Source organism: Macrobrachium nipponense, chromosome 31 (assembly GCF_015104395.2).
Source record: "Macrobrachium nipponense isolate FS-2020 chromosome 31, ASM1510439v2, whole genome shotgun sequence".
Taxonomy (NCBI): Eukaryota; Metazoa; Arthropoda; class Malacostraca; order Decapoda; family Palaemonidae; genus Macrobrachium; species Macrobrachium nipponense.
The window spans coordinates 46,855,918-46,880,864 of record NC_061093.1 but is presented as its reverse complement, the minus strand read 5'-3'; the positions used below and the strand labels follow the sequence as shown (position 1 = coordinate 46,880,864).

Below are 24,947 nucleotides of genomic sequence, written 5' to 3'. Positions count from 1 at the left end.
TATTAGTCGGTTAAATATTCAGCACTTCATTTCACATAAATGCTTCCTTGATTTCCGGAAATAAATAATGCTGCAGTCCCAAAAATAAAACAAGATTCAGGAAAAATGTTCCGGTGTTAGATGGCTTTTACAACAATATTTTAACGAATTGTGCTCTCGTCTAAAGGATACTGAAGCGTAGTTTCCCACCGCAGAAGAATGGCGGAGTTTTTGGTTTTGATGTGGACAAAATACCGTCACAGTGACTATCTCAAAGAGATATTTTTCATAACGTAAAAATTCGTGAGACAGGGATGGTTGCTGTAATATGAAATTCCTGTTCCTCAAAAAATTTTAAAAGATTTCTCTTTTAAGTAACGACAAACTTTCCCTTTCAAAGAGAAAAATGTTGCATGCCAGACCAACAAAGGATAATGTAAAGATACTATTTGAATGTATTACTTTCGTCATAAACATTTATTACAGGGCAGATTAAAATCTGTTAAAAGAATCTAACAATTGCACAAAGATTTCCCCTATGGTAGTCTGGTACACACTCTCCTTAATAAAAAAAATCTTAGCCTTCTCTCCTTAATTAAAAATCTTAGCCTTCATGGCCGAATGAAATAAAAAACAATTAATATAAACTAATTTCAATCCTTCGAAAATCAAGAACTACAATCCCTCCCCCCTCCCCCACCCCCCCCCCCAAAAAAGGAAACTTACACATCCTCTAATCCACATCACAGGCAAGCACATAACTGACTACCCTGAAGGATGACGGGTCTCCAACGCAAAATGTGAAATGAGCACTGGCACACTTCGGCAGTGGAAAGTGACTGACCCCAAGGTTTCCTCGCACTAAAATCATCCTGATTCTAGAAATGGTTTTTGAGTTGACTATAAGCAAAGAAAAATAAAAACTATTTAACGAACACTCTTGAGAAATTTAAGCTTTAAATGTTCTAACTTACACACAATTGTACGACGGATGTTCGCATAATCGAAAAGAAAATTATAAAAAAATATATAGGAGTGATACAAATTTAATTTTACCCAATGAACAGGGCGAGGGTGATTGAGTAAATCGTATTTGCAGGTAACAAAAAGGCAGGGGAGGTCAAGGAAATAGAGCAGAATAAAAAAAAAGGTGGGAAACTGTTTTTCCCCTAAAAACCATCAGGGTTTTTTTTTAACATCAATGAACGTCTGACCTTTCAGAGAGAGAGAGAGAGAGAGAGAGAGAGAGAGAGAGAGAGAGAGAGAGAGAGAGAGAGACGTAGGCTGCAATGCCTAGATGCCAGAAGTATGCCTTAAGCCTTTCTATAAGCCACATGCATTTTCCTTTGATTACAGTAAAAATTTGCATCTATCCTAACAGGTAATATAAGCAAATTTTTTAAATTTCAGAGTTTCGAGGGGATCTGATGAAAGAATTAGGCAAAAAAAAAAAAAAAAAAATAAACAGGAAAAGTAAAAGAAACAAGAGGAAAACACTGAAAAGACTAACTATAAGGATTTTTTTTGTTCTCAAAATAAAAACTAAGAGGCGGAGTTAAAGTAGAAAACAAAAACAAAAAAACAACCAATGAAATAAAAATCCTGTCACAAGGGTACATCTACGACACCCGTAAAGAGAGAGGAAAAAAAACCATAATAAAAAAAGTTTAAAAAAATCGTAATTAGCTAACGATAATCTCCCACGTTCCTATCGTGCTGCTATCAACGAAAATATAGTTGAAATCAAAGAACAGCAGCATAATGCAAACTAACTAGTGTTAGTACAATTATCAATTATAATGCATAAGACATCTTACGAAAAACGGCGATTCCTTTCATACTTCTTGTAAAACAACAGATGTTAATTTTTAGTATAAGCCAGCCTTATTGTATATAGGATTACACTATTGTCATATATAAGCAATAATTTCTAATATATAAACTTCATAAAAAAAATTAAATTACTTGGTTAAATGAATCTTGGAATGTCCTCTGGAAAATGCCTCTTGACGGTTTCCAATCAATCGATCTGTGTGCCAATATAAGCACCATGGATATAGAGGGAATATATCTAAGACAAGCACCTTGGATGCCTACTGGCGGGTGGTATGTCATCACGAGACAAACACACACACACACACACACAAATTGTCTGCGTGACAGTACCACAAGATAGCTACACATGGCTACACTGGTAGACTAATATCTAATGCCCTTGTCCAATGTGCTTGCTTTCTCCCTGAATTCTTGAACAATCAGACAAAGGCTAATGTATAGACTAACATTTAATTTTCCTGAATGCCACTTAGAAATTCTCTAGAAGACGTCAAAGGAACATGGAAAAACTTATAATGGATACTGCTAAATCACAGTGTGCTTAGTAAATAAAAAGTAACAACAACAGGTTTCACCTTGACGATCTGCTCCACAAGCAGGCACAAGGCCGCCGGCATCGGCCTAGAAACAAAGGACGTACTCACCAATCTTGAGCGTAATGTGGTGGGGCGCTGGGTTGGGTTTGCCAGCATGAGCCAAAAGGATGTTCTGGGGTTTGAGATCACGATGAACGATGCCCTTCCCATACAGGGCTCGCATCGACTCCGCTGGAAAAGGGTGAAAAAAGATACGGTTAGCACAGGCAATCATAAGATAAATAATGGTTAAATTTTATACATCTTGGTCACCGTAAACTAAATGTTTAAACTTTCACTTCTTTCTATGAAGGGACTTTGTTGATTGCTTAAGATTACCAAGAAGAAACTTAACTGATAATAGCATTACTTTAACGAGAATAAAAACACTAAGTACAACAAAATCAATTCCAGTAACTTTCTAGGGCTGATTACAAACTGGTCAACACCCAACCTCTCTCTCTCTCTCTCTCTCTCTCCAAGAACCCATTCTGCAACAAATAAACCCTTAATTCATCATGACTGAGGGTTTAGCATACGAAAATACTGCGTCAGGTTTGTGCACAACTTTCACAATGTCTTCCAAACGTCACTAGGAACATCTTATTTGATAACAAGATCGTGATTATCTCAATCGTTTGTTCTGTATACAATTACAGTTTGCATGCAAATATAGACATCCGTACAATTCTTGGCAATATATTATATTACATAAAGTCACAAGCAAGATTCTAGAGAATTCATTGCCCGAAAGTGAAAGGGATGAGATACCAAAAGATAAATGTATTCTACGTGTAAAGTTTGATGGATAGCGTTGAAAAATAACGCAGGGATGAAAACAAAGCTTCCTTTTACTTCGAGAGTATCTTTGTGACCAAAGTGTCAGAAACTGTCATATTTCCAAAACGATTCAGAACTGACAGCCGAGTTTCATGCCACTGTTAAATCAAGAATTCAGCGTCATCGTGTTTAACCAACCTTTGACGTCACATGAAGAGCAATGCGAATGTATAAACGCTCATACCTCTCGCCATCAACCTTGGCAGAACGGCGATGAGAGAGAGAGAGAGAGAGAGAGAGAGAGAGAGAGAGAGCAGGGGATGAGACCTCTGCTTTAAGGGTCAAGGTCGAAGGGGAGCTAGCCAATGGCCGAGAACTATAGGAGTTCACTTGATCATAATACTTCCTCATTTTGCATCATACCGCGTAACGAAACATAGTGTACCTCCTATACGTTACGCAATCCACGGATGAGGGAAAACAATAAGAAAAGCGAGGAAATCACTGGATGAATTTCAAGTTTTCCTAAGGCAAAGGACAGTAGCTCGTGGATAAATCTGACAGTGACTGATGTATTTGCTTTTCTCCAACTTCAGGCACTTCTGCAATCTCGGTCCACTCCACGTGAGACGAGCCTTCCCACGTTTCGTCAAAACAACAACAAAGAGGGCATCAAAACAAAATGCAGCTGCCCCGTGGGCGTTTGGCGCAGTTGTCCCACTGGGCATCGAGCCAAAGGCCCTTTCGTCATTCCCAAACGGTTCTCGGGTATCAAATGACCGAGGTGTTCACTAGTACAACAATAAAACTATGAACACTATTTTCCCGGTTCATATTGTGAAACGCGAACAGGTAATTATACTCTCTCTCTCTCTCTCTCTCTCTCTCTCTCTCTCTCTCTCTCTCTGTGGCATCAACGGAACTGCTTACAAAACACAGGATTACACGAATGTTGCTAGAATCCCCAAAGGTGAACATGTAATTTGTTATGAACAGACTGTAAAAAAAATGAATTTGTCTGGTTTAAAGTAAACTACAAAATAGGCATTACAACACTGCTTCAGTATATGCATTTCCACACTTCGCCAAAATCAAATCACGAATAATTATATATATAATCTATCGTGATTCCAGCTGAGACAAAATGCCAGCCAGGCACCAAACACCTTCGTACAAAAAGCCAACTTGGCGGTGAAATTCTCAAGGTTTACTGGTCAATGAGCAATGCCAAAAAATGGCACTTTTACAATTTCAGATTAAAAGAAAAAAAAAGGCCAGACAATAAAATTTACAACACAAGGCACCAGAATTCATACAATGCTTTTGAACGAAACTGAACAAAAATGATGAAAAATTGACAAATGCTTATAAGACCAAATGGCAACCATTGCGTTAAAGATGGACCTTAAACGTAATGATTCAAGAATTAAGATCATATTGAAAAATAAGGACAAGCTATCACTACTAATCAAAATTAATGACATATTTCGAGATAAGACGACCCGCAGCCCGATCTCGGTTAACATTAAACGAAGATTTTTATCAGTACTTCTGATGACCAAAAATATGCTAGTCATTCAACTCAAAATAAACACATACGAATTAACGCTTCAGGAACTGATGCTTTTTCATTATCAATCGAACCTTTTCTGTCAAGCTGATGAGAAAAATGTTTTCTTGAGAACTTCATAAATACACGTATCCCTACTGTCATATCTAGTCCTTCAAACGCACGCGCGCGCACACACACACACACACAGAAAATATATCAAACAGATTCATCAGCTTAGATAATTAACTGTATTATTATAACATCCTGATCCTCACCTACTTACACACAAGTTATATTACAGTCACCTACAAAGTTCAAAACACACAAACACCGTCCACATCATAACAAAACAAAAATAATCAATAAATAAAATATTAACTTACCTAGCTGTCGTAAGAAAAACCTGATGGTGTCTTCGCTCAGGGTGCCTTTAGCTGAAACGAAAAAATATATAAATATATTACAATCAGTTTGTTTCTAAAAGAAATTAACTGTCTGTCTGTATGGTGTTTTTACGTTGCATGGAACCAGTGGTTATTCAGCAACGGGACCAACGGCTTTACGTGACTTCCGAACCACGTCGAGAGTGAACTTCTATCACCAGAAATACACACCTCTAACACCTCAATGTGAACGAAATTAACTGGTGGATGGTATTAAAATTGTCTTTTAAATACTTGACATATAAATGTCAAATTTACCCATAGCAGTATATAATATATTCATAACAATACACTGTAAAATATCTAAAGTTTATAAGGGTAAAATATACTTATAAGAGTATCGGTAGAGAGCATACCTTTGCTGAGTCCAAGTTTCTTTTCATAAGTAAAATTTTACAATATAAACCGATAAACGGGGAGGGGGCAGATCTTATTAAAACACACGTAATCAACAGATTAATTAACATTCCTTAACATGAGATCATAAGGTGTCCAGATTTTAATATGCAATACCTTACTGCCTTGATTCAAAGACCTGACAATGTAAAGTTTACTTTAAAAGTTTGGAGGGAATCTTTTAAAAACTTCTAGCTCAGGATTCTGGTGACATTTGCGATTCATATCACGATCGCTACCATAAAAGTACGGTGGTTTTTGGTCCGAGCAAGTCTAAAAAAACATGAAAATTTTTCCTTGGAGTTTTCTCGATGGCATACAGCGGCGCAGAATGAAACGTATACACAAACTCGTAAAAGTGCAGAATACGAATACTTTTTCTGTTGCACGTGGGAGGGACTTGGCGCCTGCAAGCAGCGTGACCTTCAGCCTACAGCATGCAAATATAAAAACAACGCAAAACCAGAGACACGAGAGAATACCTGAATTTTAAGAAATCGTATTAAGCCTACTCCCTGACTTTTTTTATTTATAGCTTTAAAGTAAAATCTAGCAATCAGACACTCTGGATTCTTTTAAATACGGGAAAATGTTTGAAACTTAAGTAATCATCACATAGTCTTCTTAATATGTATAAAAAAATCCAGGGTGATTATATTTTAGTATTAAAACCAAACTGACTTGATAGCAATGAAGGTCTGGCCCGCAAGCGATGCCAGAAGCTTTTCTTACTTAAGAAAAAAAAAAATCAAGCCAGGAGAAAACCATTACCCCTCCCTCCCCCAAAGGCTCAAGGTCACAAGATAAGGTACACAGGTCAGGCCACTTGGCATTACCATGACTTTTGAGAGCAGACTACGAATAAGTAAACAAAGATGGGGATGGAAAAAATGAGAAACATATAGTGACGGAAATGAAGGACATTATCAGAATTGCAATTATATAACAGATGATAAGATTGTACACAGGAATGAGTGTGTGTGTGTGTGTGTGTGTGTAAGTGACTGTCAAGGACGTAAAGAGGACAGTGACGAAAAGACAACCAAATGTTGATCAGATTACAGACAAGATACTGCAGTGCAACACTGGTAAGTGACTGTGTTGCTGACCAAGGTTTGTAAGGTATCTTAGAATAAAGGAAAAATTCGATTCAAAACAACTGTTTGTTTTCTTCATGGCTGATTAATATCTATATGGAAGTAGCAACGTATAAAGTCAAAGGAAGGGCACTAGATGTAGATGTAAATTGACAGTACACAAAAATTTATCGTGAATGGAGTGAGTTGTTGTTTGTAGACTCGCTGAGGAAGAGGCAAAGAAATTGTAGAAACTACACACAGCTACAAAACATGATATTACCCTTTAAGGTATCCGACAGAAAACTGAAATCATTTACATTCTTACATTCCGTATTAATATCAATATTCCTGAACTTTTGAGAAGATAAAAGACACGACATTTATTCCTATCGTGTTGAACAACCAATAACTACGAATAGATTTCAAGAACATCCATCCACTAATGCATTTGAATTTTTAAGCAACGCTAATCTGATTATAACATCAGCTTAATCGTGATATTTCAATAAGAGTAATTTCACTGAAAAACTCTCTTAATATAAAAAACTAATCTCTAAAATAAAATTTTACAAAAATTAGAAATACTCACCATGTAGGTAATCCGCTAAATCGCCCCCATTGCAATACTGAAAAGAAGAAGACCAATATTAATTTGGTAATATGCATAACATGCACAATATACATCAAGACAACATGCGTACTTCTTACTAAAAACTCACAGTGCTCTGCCCTGCTAGGCATCTGTTAGTCTTATATAGACTTAGTAGTAGATAATCAAACATTCGTACGAAGAAAAAAAAAATGCACCTTGAGATGATGGAGAGAAATACATAAAATCTCTAGTACTATATGATAACAATGACCTCACTCTTAACAACAGATAAACTTCGGTTGACTAGAACGATCCTGTGAAGTCAGTCGCCTTCACGAAATATGACAGCGCATACATTTCGCAATAACATTCAACATGTGAAAAGATGGCAATTATACATTAACCTATGAAACAATGATAATAATTATACACCGAACAATAAACAAAACATTAAACCACAGAACGGCCAAAATATACCATGGTAACATACACCAACAATATGATTGTACGGCAGAATATATCAACAAAAGAATCCAATCCCGCCCTCTGAAAAAAAATTTGTAGCCTTCCTTTCATGACTATGAGCATCTAACTTTCATGTGTTGACAACCAAAAGGAAAACTATGAGTGAACCAAAACATATGCGCGCGAGACTAAAAATAGCCTTAACATGTGATTCATTGTTTGGATGTAAGCAAAAGGTAAACGAACTCGCGAACGTACCCACTCGCGAACGTACCCAACAACAAACGACCCACAGCATGTTACCTCAAAACGTAACCCAGACTTGCACGTTAGACCAACATACCTAAGAGAGTGAATCGAACTCGGGGGGTTTTCTATAACTTGGTTATCCAAATTTGTCAGTTGGTCACAGAGAGAAAACACGCACTTCACACAAACACACACAACGTTGTCGTATCCTACCGACGGCAGTCCGAGGACTGCATCCTTTTGCCAGGTATCAGGGGCACCCACAGGCAATTCTGAGAGAAACACGTTTGCGTCCACGTGCTTGTGGTTCTTACACGATAAAGGTTAACAGGACGATGCAAGCACTGGTACCTTGCAAGCACCGCCCCCCTCATAAAAAGGACAAGAGGGGAGAAAACTCGACATACATCGATCTTGCTTGCTTACATAGATGGGATTGTAAGACAAGTCTTTGAGAACTGTTGTTCTGTCCTAATAATAATGCGCTGAAGGAGAGAATTTGATGCTATCGACACGAAAACTCTGATATACCCTTTGGTAAAACTTACAAAGGTAGGTCTCTCTCTCTCTCTCTCTCTCTCTCTCTCTCTCGTCCCTCTCTCTTATCTCTCTGTCCTCTCATCTCTCTTCTCTCTCTCTCTCTCAATGTGTGTGTGTATATATACGTAGCGAAACTAAAACTTACTTAATTTACTGACATCTTCATGACGACAATTACAATGACGCATCTTTAAAACAGAGGACGAGAATACCAAACTTGACAGATATATAAGAATTCTCCTTGCCCCAAATAGCCGCATTAAAATATAAAAACGAGGCGAATAAGACTTCTGTTACTGCACCATAAAGCGAGACCACAAAGGAAATATCCAATCTCAAACCTCATTAACAAGAGGCAAAGAAAGACAGAAAAAAAAATAGTTATAGCTAATCACCCCCGCCCCCCTGCCCGAACAGGACTAAACTCGACTGCAGGCAGAGAAGGCCCTCTGCGTCTATTATTAAACTGCCGAAGGCCGCGTCATTGAAGCACCAACAACAGGAGATTCCGAAAGGACGTTTGAATACACGGACGAGCGGAGAGGAGAAGAATGGATGGGCGTGAAGACGCCGGCTAAAATTGGATGCAGATCAAATAGCAGGTGAAGAACTATGTTACGACGCACATTGCATCCCACTTCAAGGTCACGAAAACACTTTTGACGACTCCGTTATCTATACTTAATGATGAATTTCTATTGTTTGTGTAATCGGCTGGAGCATTTTTTTTTTCTTGTAGCACGGTTGATAACCTTATCAATGACACCATTCCACTTTCAACAGGATAAATCGTTACAGCGAAATATTTTGGCTATCAAAAACCTGCCCTAAAAAAAATCATAAGTAGGCCTAGTTCACAAAATGGAAATTGCATTAAGCACCTAAATTATACGGCATTTCCATTCAAATGACCAAAACGATATCGTCCGTCGATTCATCAAGTCTCCCGACGGGCCACATAATCAAACGACTAAAGGAGTAAAAAAAAGAATCATTCTTCCACTTATCTAAGAATAAGCTGCCCATAACCGCTTCCCACGCAAGATTCACTTCCGGATGTCGACCTCCGATCGAGTGTGAAATAAATCTCTGCTGGCTCTAAACATTATTATCTCAAGGCGAAACGAGACCTTGCTCTGACCAGTCAAATGACATCATGGGTGCTATCGATGTAACAGGACGGGAGGAGAACGGAGAGGGGATGGGGAGAGAGACTGGGATCAATGTAGAAAAGGTGTGGAGGAGGGGGAGGAGGCAGATAAACAGCTGGCGTGTTCGTCACTTGTTTCGGCCTTGATGCTGACATTCGAGTTTCCTGGAGATGTAGAAATTCTTGGCAGTCACATTCGTTGGATCCAAGGCTAATGATTATATATATATATATATATATATATATATATATATATATATATATATATATATATATATATATATATATATATATATACATACACACAAAGGCCATCGGCCATCACCCTCATAGATATCGCCAGAAAAAAAACTTAAACATAAACAAACATCTTCAAAAGCTATTAGGACGGCACACACATCAATCATCTCGCCATCACCAAAAGATAATACGTTTATATCATAATCAAAAGGTAGTAATGCTGTAACAACACTACAAATTCATCAGTTCCATCACAAGAAGCTAATGCAATGATGATATCACCGAAAACTCATCATAGGGGTAAAGACGCGACCACAACCATCTACAACTAAGAAAGTGAATGAAGCAATACCGTTAGCAAATGCAAGTTAAATGACAAAATAAACAAAAAACCCAGATCATTCGAAGTAAAATTATATACGTAACTATCATTGTCTCACGAATAATAAACGGACTTCCGTCGTTTCATAACTTGATTTTTACTATAAATGACAGAAACGCACAAAAATGACTGAAGTGTGAGTGTAGTACAACGCACGTAGTGTTAACCCCAAGGCCTTTACCCAGTCTCACATCGTATAACGCATTAGATCCAGGATCAAAACTTATATAATAAAAAATATACGCGCACATGTATATAGACAGCACAGTAAAGAAAACGCGCAGTTCTACTATCTGTCTCATCTCTCTACTTCAATGCACAAGTTTTAATTAGGATGAAATAGAAAAGGAAAAAAAACTATTAACCTTCTACTTCCGTTCAGCCGTTTCCTGTTTACTATTATAAGATAATGACAACTAGGTGTTTATTAATTAGTTTGTATATACAGTGTACTTAGTAGACCTTGAAACAAAGTGCAAGGGGTATACATAGGAGTGACAAACTGTTAGAAATTATGAATCACAGCCTAATTTTCTAATAATATATATATAAAATGTATATATTATATATATTATATATATAATGTGTGTATATGTATAAACTTTGCTATGAAGTAGTATCATTATTAGTTATAAAAAAAAATTCTATTTTGATTGTAAATGTTTCATATTTGTATACCCATTTATTACTATATTTTGTCATTTCCTATGTTTGCAGGATTTGAAAATTAAGTGATGCTCGAGATGATGTTTTTAAGATGATGACTGTAGCACAATAAACGTTCACAATTAGATGATGTCTTGGCTCGTCCTTGCTCTTCGTTATTATATATATATATATATATATATATATATATATATATATATATATATATATATATATATATATATATATATATATATTATATATAATATTGATTCCTCGATTGCTACTAGGTCGCTGGAATATATCTTTGTACATATTCCTTCAATATCCCAATGTTACGACAGACATAATGATGACGACAAAACGTGTGATGAATAAGACCAACCCCGCAACCTTGGCAATAAAAGGAGCAATAGCAATCGGTAAACACGTCGTAACTGCGCAGCAATAATGCGCATGACGCAAACTATATACTACACAGGATGCGCAAGAGAGAACGTCGCATATGAGATGATCACGAAGAAAAAACAGGTTCGAGGGATGAAATGCGATATATACCCGTTCCCAAACATCAACAATCCATCACCAGGCCAACTTCTTCACCTACAATGCACCAGGAAAACCCGTAAGGCAACGATTTGGGAATATCATAACACTCTCTCTCTCTCTCTCTCTCTCTCTCTCTCTCTCTCTCTCTCTCTCTCTCTCTCTCTCTCTCTCTCTCATACGCATGCGGTGGTTAACTTGGATTGCCCTTTCATTCAATTTGGGAATTAACTCTTCAAATGTAGGAGTCACCGTCGATTATTTAGTTTTTTCCTGAATCATCCTCTGAGATCTGTAGTTAGTCTTTCTTGCATCTGTATTTAGTCTTTCTTGGATCTGTAGTTAGTCTTTCTTGGATTAGTAGTTAGTCTTTCTTGGATCTGTAGTTAGTCTTTCTTGGAATTTGAAGACATGACCGTCAGTCAAGTTGAAGTCAAAAGTTATTTGACTCGTCTATGGAAAATCTCTTGAGGCGACAAGATTGCATAATGGCTAAACTGGGTCAATCTCGTTTTAATTCTTTCAAATATTTCTGTGTAAAAGCATATCTCTACTACCCTACGACCACACACACACACACGCGCGCACACACACACACAAGGTTTTCCGACTGAGACGCACTTTTTAATCATTATTGGGCTTATCTTTTCTGTTTGCGACTGCAGGCAGACTTTACCGGACTTGCGCGGTTATAGTACTCTCTAATAAGATTTAAGTGCCTCGTCTCAAAGTTGTATAATCTTCAGTACATCGCTGTAAATGTCAACAGGCTATCAAGTCGCACAGAAGAGCTACGTCGAGAATCCCAAATAAAAAAAGAAGGTTTATATTCAGAGCAATGCAACGTCACACCAGCAAATACTGGTTTCCTGACACTCATGCGCATAACCAATTCAAAACAACACAAGCAAAAAGGGGTTCTTCCTCCTATGACTCTATTTCTACAGTGGATCTGAGAGCAAGAAATGGCAGCAAGTCTTTGTAATATTATAGGTACTGTGTATTAACAGGCCTCTATCGACATCATTTCATAATACAAAAGGAAAGTGAGGAGTCTTCTACAGTTTCATCGAAAAAATTTTCTAGATGCCTCAAAATATCTATCGCAAAACTTGGTTTTCTTTAATACCTCAAAACATCTATCGCAAAACTTGGTTTTCTTTAATACCTCAAAATATCTATCGGAAAATATTTTTCTTGAATACCTTAAAATACCTATGGCAAAATTTGTTTGTCTTGAATACCTCAAAACATCTATCGCAAAACTTTTTTAATACCTTAAAATATCTACCGGAAAACTTTTTTTTTTTTTTTTTTTTTTTTAATACCTCAAAATATCTATCGAAAAACTACGTTTTTCTTCGATACCTCAAAATAGTTGTCGCAAAAATTAAGACCATTTATAATCAATAAATGATCATTATACCGATAGTTGTCCGGTAACCTTCTACGACCCAAGACCTAAATACCTCAACATAAATCAATTAAATAACCTAAACGAAACATGTTACTTTGATGAGGAAAAACAAATCAAATCGGGCATCGGTCCAAACGAGCCAAAATAGACTCTCTCAAGACGGGACAATGAGGACAGGTCCTAGAGACCATCAATGTAAACAAAACGCTCTTCATACAAATTGGTCCACTGGAAATTTAACAAAATCTAAAAAATATATATGTTTAAACTTTAAATGAAATTTATTTTTTCATAAAGGAAAAAAAAAAGGTATAAACAAACAACCATTATTAATTATGCATGTTTTAAAAGCTAAGACAGCCGATCTACAAGTAAGAAACTTTTTCAGATACAGCAGAGTTCAATGACCCTCCACCAAAGATAATTCTGTGTCGGTAGGTATAGGACTAACCAGGTTGAGAAGAAGCCTTTCTACGCACAGGGTATAAATCCCAGCCACGCGAGAGGCGTAGTGTAGACGGGAGATACGGTAGACTGGCCACCAATGTGATATATGTTGTTTGGGGATTTTTGTTTACCGCTAAAATACCTGCTGACGACTTCTCATTTTACACCTTAACGCACACCTATTATATATATTATATTATATATATATTATATATAATATATAATAAATTATATTATTATATAATATATATATATATTGTGGTTATTATAATTTCAATGAATGAAACTATAATAAACACCTAGGGTTAAGCACGACCTAGCAGTATCTGCGAGAATACAGGCAAGATTAAAGTATTTCATTCATTGAATAAGATGACGAAAAAACGCCACAGGACAGTGACTGACGGCTTGCTCTTCGATGGGAAAAGACGAGCTAGAGAGAGCAAGAGACGAGAGAGAGAGAGAGAGAAGGGCACAGAACAGCAGCCAGACCCTCCTCATCCTTCCATCCCTCGGGCGCGGCAGAACGCTATCTACACCTTAATTAGCTCTTCGCACTTTCCTGAGAGCTTAATCTTCAAAAGGCGCGCCATGGCTGAAGGCAAGTTTCCAGAAAGTTCTACGCGAGCCGACTTGCAGGCTCTGGTAATTGCGTTTCAGCAACTATACACAATTTGGCCATACGGTAGCATGGCAAATTATGGAGAGAGTATGTATGTGTGTATGTATGTATGTACTATCAAAAGGAGCTTCGGCCTTTCCCCCAAAATCTCATCTCAAAACCAGGGCACCATTACGCTAAAGTTACAAGAACCATATTGTAACTATATAATATAATTATTATATATATATATATATATAATTATATATATATATATATATATATATATATATATTATATATATTGTGGGAAATATAACAACAACTTTACACGTAACCAAATACACGTCCTACCATCAAAATATATAACGAGCATTTTCACCCAAAGTGCCGCTAAAACCTAGTTCTTGTTCTTCAGATTTGCACGATTTTTCACTGTTTGTTTATTTGGTGTTTTTACGTTGCATGTTTGTTTGTATGGTGTTTCCACGTTGCACGGAACCAATGGTCATTCAGCAACAGGACCAACGACTTTACGTGACTTCCGGACCACGTCGAGAGTGAACTTCTATCACCAGAAATACACCTCTCTCACACCTCACTGGAATGCCCGAGAATCGAACTCGCGGCCACCGAGGTGGCAAGCCAAGACCATACCGACCACGCCACTGAATTAAACAGGCTTGGGTAGCCTCAGTGGCAAAGCCCTATAGTTCAAGCGAAGAACAAAGAACAGAAGGGATGCACCAACACGAACTGGGTCTCAAATGACGGCACCGAAGCGAAAGTAGGATGTTTATCAAAACTAAAGAACCGGGTCCGGGCGCCCGAAGGACTTGAAAATAATGAATCCGCCTTTGGCAGGGAGACGAAAAAAGACACATGCACGAACACACGACGGGTTAGACTGGTAAATTACACATAGATAATAGTGAGAGTGACCCACTGTGCTGTAAACAGGGTCCTAAAAATAAACTACACCAGAAAAAAAAAAAATGCGAACATACTCTATCAGTGTACTGATATATGGGACAGCAGCCACAACCTAATTTATCTAGAACTGATATCACATTCATGAACCAACCCCCCGCCCTCCCTCTCTCTCTCTCTCTCTCTCTCTCTCTCTCTCTCTCTCTCTCTCTCTCTGTACACTTTTACCCTGCACTAATGAAATTAAAATTATAGCTAGTATCTATATATTATATATTATATATATAATATATATATATATATATTATATGTCTGTGTGTATATAATGTATATATATAAAATATTATAAAAATGTATGTACATGTATAGAGAGAGAGAGAGAGAGAGAGAGAGAGAGAGAGAGAGAGAGTGAGTGTTACAAGGAGTTACAAGGATTAGGATGTCTCAAAGACTTGTTAGTCCATCCGAGGAGACGACATCTTGTGCTCACTAAAGAGAGAGAGAGAGAGAGAGAGAGAGAGAGAGAGAGAGAGAGAAGGTGTAAGGTCATATTAGAGTGAAAGGCGATGCCCTTTACTTGCAGGAAAGACGTCGTTGGTGTCAAGGCTTCTACTGCAACGTGATACCACAACATTGTAATTCAGGAGCATACCCTTAAAACAGATCTCCACTTTCTACAATCCTCAAGAGAAAGGAAACAAATTCCAAACTGTATATATATAAAAAAATGCTGCGTCATGTGTATATTACAGCATAAATACACTGACTACTGAGGAGGATAAGCTAGAGAAATATACAAAATAACGGCGTTGTGTGTTTAAATAGGTCTTAGGTGCTGCTGGGTAAGATTCTGTGTAGATGGATGACCATACGTGAAAACGGATTGCATCATTATACTGGAGCATTATTTTGCCATTAACTCTAGGAATGTAACAAAAGTTTTTTGTTTTCCTTTTAATTTATCGTCACCTTCTTTTCCTGCAACTTTTTCTCTTTAAGAAAAAAAAAATCGGGGAAACGCGCTACACGTGAACACTTTCACATTATCCTAAATCTCGACTGCCTATACCTAACCTACCTTAAGAAAACACCTTAAAAAAATAACGGGCCAAAATCTCAACGCCCTCAGAGAAAAAACTTTTCCCCCAAAAAAAGGACAGGTAAAAAAAAAAAAAACTTACAGGATTAGGGACCTCAACCCTTCTACGTAGGAAGGGGACAAACAAAGGGGGAGGGGAGTCCCCACCCGCCCACCTCGAGAAGGGGGTAAAATGTGTGCCAAGACGCAACAACTTGACTCTCAAGAGGTACTTCCTGATAGGGATGACAACGTGGCTTTCCCCCAACTCGCATATCTAGGCTCTCAGGGTTACATAAGCTAGCAGGTTAATCCTGCCAAACAGTGCAGACCGTTTCGTAAAAAAGTTTCGTGTCTTCCGTCTATCTATCCGCTATGAAGAGAAATAATAAATTGATGATTTAGATAAAAAAAAAAATTACGGACATAGCTCTTACTGTATCATGATTACACTGTAGACAATGTAACCAATAACGAATACTTGTCGCCTCAAAAGCGACAACAAATGGCCCCTAAAAGTCGGCCGGCACTGTCTAGCTATACGGCTGCAAACAATCCGTAAACACAAATATTTTCGCAGATGGCACCAGTGGCCAGGATGTTTACGGAAGGAAGGAAGGAAGTAGTTCAGACGGAGTTGATCTGTGTCACTCGGCATTAACCAAGAATTAGATCAAGCGTTACGGGCTACGAGTTTAAACCAACCAAAAATTAATTTTTAAAAGGTATATTTACGACAGTTATGAAACATTTTTATGAATTAATATAACCGATTTATTTTTCAACTTTGATTAGTTGAGCGACATTTAAATGTGTACCCGTTTCCTCCTTACGCCAACTCCCATCCCCCCATAAGGAATCACCACCACTCTCCGTTTGCTGACTCATACAACAACTCAAGTCGTCCCAGTGGATAAGCTGGCGAAGAGGAGTGGGAGGGGGGGGGGGGGTGTGTGGAAAGTAGGGGGAGGGGGGGGGGGAAGAGGAAGGAGGGGCATTCTATCTTGAGACAGTGCGCATCAAGATTCCTCTGGTTTTTGCGCAAGGCGATTTTCCATTTTCATTCAGTGACATAAGCTGACTTGATGCGGCATTGCCCGTTAATATTTATTACGTGATATCTCCTTTCAATAACACGACGCGAGAAGTTTACTGAAAAAGCTAAGCGAACGAATTATTGCTAAACATAATTAAGTCTCAATTGAAAAATAAAGTAGACATTTCACCACATAACCAATTCAAATCCTACTAAAGGACCGAAGAAAAGACACATACAACCAAATGATACCTCGTGCTAATTCAAATCAACATACAGATATCTTGGTCTCTTACGCCAACGATTCTAATCTATGAAGAATTTATTACCACCGATAACAAAACAATCGTGTTCCTACATAACTTTTGCCACTGAGAGTATAAAGTACATAACCTTCACGCAATAAACATCTGATAGCGATACTCATCATTGTTTTTGCAAAGGGAGGGGGGTGGGGGGGGGGGGGTTAAAAAAAATCATGGTATCTCATAATGAAAATAAAAACTATAAACAGTTAATGGTGGTGTTTGGCGAATATCTTTCATAAGAATCTGGAGGGGAAAAAATAAACTTAGCATTTCACGATTGTGGGTGCTGTTCAAATTAACATCTTACATTAGAATTTGAAGAAAAAAAAACTTAGCATTTCACAGTATTGGGTGTTGTTCAAATCAACGAATACTTTCTCACTGATGAAGAATCTAACACGCTAAACAAGTAACATGAATCATTATGAGTAAATAATAAGCGACATGGCTCTGTTTACTCAACCAATTGGCACCCACCGGCCGCCACACAGCTCATTACTAATGTCCTCGACGTTGATCTGAAACAGATGTACGCCAACCAGCGAGCACAGTTATTATAAGGGGCACACGGCGTCAAACAAGTGTTTTTCGGAACAAACAAGCATCAGCCGGCCTTCGCGAGCTGCACAAACACGTGGGTGACAGCGAAGCAAAACGAAGGAGTGGGAGCTTAATGAACCACTGAACTCTTTTCTTACTCGAGATTCTTCAAGTGCTTGGAAGAAAGAGCCAAAGAAGAAAATGTACTGTGCGCGGGGGTGGAGGGAGAGGTTTTACACACTCTTTGACTCATGTATTCTGTGTAAAAAAAAAAAATTATATTGACTCACACATACCATAAACACAAACCATTTATATCGATTCACACACACCATACATATATTATGTATGGTGAATAACTTGATCACGAAGTATATAAAACGTGATGCTATGTATAAATAAAGGTTTTTTGCCAAGACGGAAAAAATGAAAAAGCGAGATAGCCAAGTACTTTCGGTCCTGTTCGGACCCTTTACTATAGTATGGCAAGTAAAAATAATTTTTTTCCCAACGTTTGAAGTGTACATTAGTAACGGGTAATGATTCTACGGTATCTCTCTCTCTCTCTCTCTCTCTCTCTCTCTCTCTCTCTCTCTCTCTCTCTCTCTCTAAGAACGTCTGAAGCACCTGTCTCGTTTCTGTTGACCTACTAAAAGATTCTGAGAGGGTCTAATAGCAGGTCCTGCCAGGCCAACTTCTTAATTATGGTTTTACAATTTCTTTTTGTAAGACTGACGGCCCTAAACTAACTACTATAACGTACACGGTAAACATGAAGATAACACTGCTAAATATGCCTCTATGGATAGCGCAATCACTCTAGGAGAGAATCTATTCTCTAACTCGATTCTACTGCTTTTAAAAATTGTCTCTGTCGCTGGTGGCTCATGGCGTTTGCGAATGATTCAGCGGCTGATTATATCAGTTCTGATTTTTAATAGAATGACGCGGTTTTGTCTGGATCTTTGTTTTGTATGGCGTTTTTACGCTGCATGGAACCAGTGGTTATTCAGCAACGGGACCAACGGCTTTACGTGGCTTCCGAACCACGACGAAAGTGAACTTCTATTACCAGAAATACACATCTCTCACCCCTCAATGGAACGCCCGAGAATCGAACTCGCGGCCACCGAGGTGGTCTGTCTGGATCTTGATTCGAAAGGGAGGCAGACAGTATTGTAAAATGTAACATGGAATTCTTATTGTCTAATTGACGACATTAAATATATTCATTCCATTATCCTCAGGATCACAGCGTTAGGTATCCAATGCCTTTTTTACACAATCACACACACGAAAATGGTCTCTTGGGTCAGAACCGTTTTCAAGATATACTGAAATAGGTGAGACCTTTGTTGTTCTATTGACTGACCTGTGAACACTGAGGAATTGTGCCTGAAAAAATTCAGATTCCAGTGTGCTTCAGTTATATAAACTCCCAGATTCCTTGGGGAAATGAATATCTATTTTTTGTTCCTTTTTAAATATAAACGCATGATACATAGTATACACAGATGCACCAAGCAAGATTGGACATACTGTCCCTACTTGGATCGAAAGTATATGTAAATAAATAAAGGGAAAGCATTTCCTGTTTTTCGAACTTTCATGCATAAATAACCAAACTACGCAGAGCACAAAGCAATTAAAAACGTTTAACAAAACAAGGGGCGCGGATAGGAAAAGGCGGAGACAGAAACGATATCTCCCTCACCCCTCCCTTCCGGGGAGGGAGGAAGGGGGCTTCGAATTTTACCACAAAGGAAGAAGCAAATACTACGTCGCAGGGCGAGCATACTGTCCCACCAAGCCCATGGCCTTGAAGTGAAGATTATTGAAGTCCGTTCCGTTTATTGCGCTATCAACGAAATAAATGTGATTCGAGGTAGAAAATACCTAAATATACGTCGAATAGGATTCATTAAATTCAACGATGCTTCGCAAGTCGCCTTCTACATGATCTTCGCTGCAGTTCGCCTGCTTAGCTGAACTCAAGAGCTCTGCGCCTTTACACAAAGAAGACTACCACGACTTAACTTGTTATACATTACTGAACGTCAGTCATCCGTAAAATCCCACAATAATAAGTGCAATGTTCTTGCCATCACGACTGCTCGCATTGAATTCGTCAGATTAACTGAACGAAAATGAACTTGGTACTAAAATAGATTTCACGCAATGGCTGATATATTACTGAGAGATCAAAAACTCTTTTCTCACCCAATAGACGCACCTACGCTCATGAACATGCACCCGTTAATTACACAGAATTCTATGCCAGAGAGAGAGAGAGAGAGACGAGAGAGAGAAGAAGAGAGAGAGAGAGAGAGAAGAGAGAGAGAGAGAGAGAGAGAGAGAGAGAGAGAGGCAGGCAGGCCTGTTCGTCATCTGAATCATTTCTAAGAACGCATAATATAACTTACACAGTAATATTTCAAAGCGTGATTAAAATGAATGTTGGATAAAAGCGATATCGGGGTCATCGGCAAGTTCTCGGAAAGCTCGAAACGACCTCTTGGACTGCGTTCGATCTGATGCCGAGCATCTGATAATAACCAGAAGTATGACGTACTTGTTACATAAAAAAAAACTTTTCTAAAACCGAAGTCAGACTTTCTCTGCCACTGATACTGTTCCTGTATTTCTCAAGTTACACGTCTGATCCCCATTTGTACTTTTCACCATAAAACTAAATGCAAATCACGAACTTTCAAATTCGCATTTTTTTAAAAACCGACTAAAAAAAGAGCCGCTATTTAAATTTTTTTTAGAACAAAAGAAATCACAGACCAAGAGAGCAAGACAAACCACGAACGCAGTCAAAATACAACTTTCCCCTCTTCCCGCAAGGCAAACCACACGATACACGCTACTGCTTGCAAGCAGAGGAGTGGTGACAGGCTGTCTTCCAGGTCGTCCCCATTCTGCCAACAGAAAGGTGCAAGCAAACACACTGCACGCCTAGTGCAAGCAACTTGGGGCCTTGGTTTTCAAACCTCGCAAGCAATATGTCTTGCTCATATCGCTCTCAAGAAGTGGATGTACTTAATTCGAACATTTCCCATATCTAAATTTCATTCTGAAACAAGTTGCGCATTTAAAAGATTCCCATAGTTAAAAGACAGTGTTGCTTGCAAACGCACAAATATGCAAGCAACACGACTTGCTCCTTCAGTCGCTTTCTAAAAAAATCTTTAATTAAAACATCTTTTATTTCTAAATCTGTTTCTGAAACAAAGAAAACATCTGAAATATTTCGCTTCTTAAAAACAACTGAAATATTTCGCTCCTCAAAAACATTTGAAATATTTCGCTCATTAAAAATAACAGCGGCTTCCAAATACACAAAAATAAAGTAAAGACAATGCACGAATTGAATACAGCCAATTTGTTTTTATCTAACATCTACTTACTACTTTCGATTAATACAACCTGCTTATTTTCAGCTTAGTGATCTATTGCGGCTCAATTATAACAAAATATAAAAAAAATATCTGTAAAATAAGAAGTTGTTTAACTCATCATGTGGAAGAAGAGAGCTTGTAAACTCTAATGTGAACCATAACGAAAAACTCTCAGACAAGTAGAAATGTTTAATTTGAGTGTGTTTGAAAACTATGGTGACGGAAGTCCTGGTTTCCCACAGCCTAAACTCACGTAAGTTACTCTAGCAGGGCATAAAGTGAATTAAAGAATAAAACTTGAAGTATTACCACTAACGAGACCATTTACTTTGTTATTTTCATTCGTTTCTATGCGGTAAGTTTACATCGAAGAAAACTAGGGGGAGTCTAATGTGTGGGACTGGTCTATATATATATTAATATATAATAATATATATAATATAATTATATATATAATATATATATATAACACACACAACACACACACACACACACCACACACACACATATATATATATATATATATATATATTATATATATATCTATATATATATATATATATATATCTATATATATATATATATATATATATATATATATATACACACACACACGGATATATACACCACACACACACGGATGTGGTGATCCCATCGCAGGCAGCAACAAACTTCAAAACTGATTTTGAAGCTAATGTATTCTAATGCATAAAGGGAGGGGGGGTGGGGGAATCTCTCCCGGGGCAACTAAATTAACCTTACATTACTCAGGTGTACAGAAGAAACCAGTCTTAGATTATATATTGCAATTATTGAAAAAAAAAAAAAAATGGAAATCACGCCACTAACGACTAACTTTTTTTTCTCTTTTCAGACAGACAGACCGACCGGCAGACGAAAAACATGAAACAAACAAGCGTACGAGCACATTAAAGATGTGGCCATGTGTGACCTAGCATACGATGATGAAATTATAATGTAAGTTAATAACGAGCAACTCGTAATTGTTACTCGGTTGTCCTGTTGTAACCCAAATTCCTTTCAATCGATTGCCAAAGTGACCTTCACAGGGAATGATTACTATAGATACTTATATATATAATATATATATATATATATATATATATATATATATATATATATATATATAAAATACGAAGGAAATGTGAAACGAAGTGATGGCTTTTGCCTTTGATTAGATATTCTTTAACGTTCCAAATTTCGTGATTCAGTTATACATATATACTTACACAAAAATATTATAAAATGGTTGACTCACGAAATATAAAGGTAAGCCACCACCATATATATATATAATATATATATATATATATATATATATATATATATATATATATATATATATATATATATATATATATATATATATATATATATATATATATATATATATATATATATATATATATATAACAAAACAAAAAACGTAGTCTCTTAGGGTATTCCTGTAGCTGAAGTTTGTACGAACTTTGACGAATCAATTTATTTTTTATTGTTATGTGTAACATACCCGCATAAGTTTAACCTTGTCAGGTGGGTAGCTCGAGTCGTTTTTAACATTACCATCAGTTAAGAGGCCTTTTTATACACTTTGGCTGGTATGAGTAAGTCAGTGGTTACCCTTCTCACTTTCACAATTCTAAAAATATATACTAAATATAAATTATGTATGTATATGTATATTATATATATATATGTGTGTGTGTGTATATATACACACACATTTACATGTATGCATAAATTATACACTAATTCCAAATGCTTTACAAAAGTCATGTTGAAAAAATAGTCGTGACTATATCAAATTCACGAACAACAACAACAACAACAACAACAACAACAACAACAACAACCACCGCCACTCTGAACAGCTATAACCTTGACATTTGACTTGATCAACTTTGCGTGACCTTTACTTCCCTTACGGATCATTTACATGGGAACCTTTAAAACTTAAATTTCATACTCCCTCTTGTTACCACGAAGGGACGGACGCGTGGACATGAATATATCCTCGAACATATAAACGAATGTCTGACTTGATAAATATCACCGAGTTCCAAAAACCTCACGTCATTATTGTGGGAAGTAAGAAGGTGAATGACCTGCAACGCTTTTTTGTGCAGCACTCCGGTTTCCGAGATGAACAAGCTACAAGAAACCAGTAATATGGTATTTCCAAAAGTGCGCACAGAATTCGCAAGGTCTTCCTGCACGAACGATGATGCTGCAGGCACAAGAGTTCAACTTTTTTTTTTTTTTTTTATGAGCTGCTCAAAACGAGTCCTGAAACTTATTAAACAGCGACTGAACTCTCGTACTTACTATAGTAGATTCACATCAACCGTGCATCTCAAGTCTAGGCCAGTCCCTTACGACGCTCCTGATTGCCTGTTGATAAGCCAATCACGGGGCTGAAAACTCTCAGTCTCTCTCTCTCAAGAGTTCACATAGGCAGGATGTTACGTTCCACTTCTCGTGAGGGATACATCTTTCAAAAGTATCCCTTAGGAGAAATGGAACACACATCCTGCCTATGTGAACTCTCGAGAGATACTGAGAGTTTCCAGGCCCGTGATTGGCTTATCAACAGCCAATCAGGAGCGTCGTGAGGGACTGGCCTAGACATCAAATGCCCGGTTGATGTGAATCTACTATAGCCACCCTTTCCCGATTCAAAGCCAACCAATAGTTACCGTAAACGCTCCAGAGAGAGAAAGACATTTTCCACCTATTCACGGTATAGGCCGAGGATGATGTTCGTTCACGTGACCCTCCGAATTTCAAGGTTGTCTGTCTCACGCCGTTTCAGTTCAACGCACTTCCATTCACTCCGAAGGCTAAAAGGATATTATTATTCTCTCGTAAAGGTGGAGGACACCTCCTAGCCATGTTCATGGCTCCTAGCTTCGTCGTGATGAAGGAAATTGCGTCCACCACAAAGACGAAGTTATTCAAGGCAGAAGTTTCAAAAAATAAGAACAAATTCATACCTAAGTCATACGTAGGTATGCATGCATGTATGTATGTATATACACAAGTGCGTGTAAATTATATATATATATATATATATATATATATATATATATATATATATATATATATATATATATATATATATATATATATATATATATATATACATAATATATATATTATATATATATAATATATAATATATATATATATATATATATATATTTTATGAGACGTGTTTGTAATTTACTCCCCAGCGCAAGGCCTTCAAGCGTGACGTCAATGGACGAAATCTGTAACGCATGACATTCCGACCAACATAACAAAAATTCTCATTATTCGAGTAACATACCATGAAAAGCAAATCGCGCAGTGATACGTTATCTTGAAAGGTGACAATGATAAGATCGTTTTCCAAAACAAACAAGCTACAGAATGCCTAACAAATAAATGGGCAAGCTACAGAAAGCCCCCACTGATCAACTTAGAAGTTACAGAAGAACACAACTCAAGAATAAGTTACAGAGGCACGACTGACAATATTATATAAATACTAAATGTAAAGACGAACCAATAAGGTTATGCAAGTACTACGCAGTTACCGAGACACTAAGCCTACTTCCGTAAACAGCCACAAAAAGTTGCGTAGCCTCTAAACAAGGAAATCCCACGAGATTCTTTTTTTTTTCTTTTTTTTACAACCCACACCAATTAGTCAGTGTTTTTCGATACTGTATACCT

General features: G+C 37.4%; 1 protein-coding gene across 5 annotated transcripts in view; it reads right to left on the bottom strand.

The window, feature by feature from the left end:
* The window catches only part of LOC135206949 (serine/threonine-protein kinase unc-51-like), a 335,180-nt gene that overhangs the window by 22,031 nt on the left and 288,202 nt on the right, over nt 1-24,947 (bottom strand). For 4 of the 5 annotated variants that reach the window (XM_064238477.1, XM_064238479.1, XM_064238480.1 and 1 more), the window contains 3 exons: nt 7,230-7,266; nt 5,106-5,156; nt 2,460-2,582 (listed from right to left, as the gene is read on the bottom strand). In XM_064238477.1, coding sequence (XP_064094547.1) covers nt 2,460-2,582; nt 5,106-5,156; nt 7,230-7,266 — 211 coding nt within the window. Of the gene's footprint in view, nt 1-2,459; nt 2,583-5,105; nt 5,157-7,229; nt 7,267-8,040; nt 8,144-24,947 lie in introns of those variants that run through there. The other variant, XM_064238481.1, reaches the window with a different exon arrangement.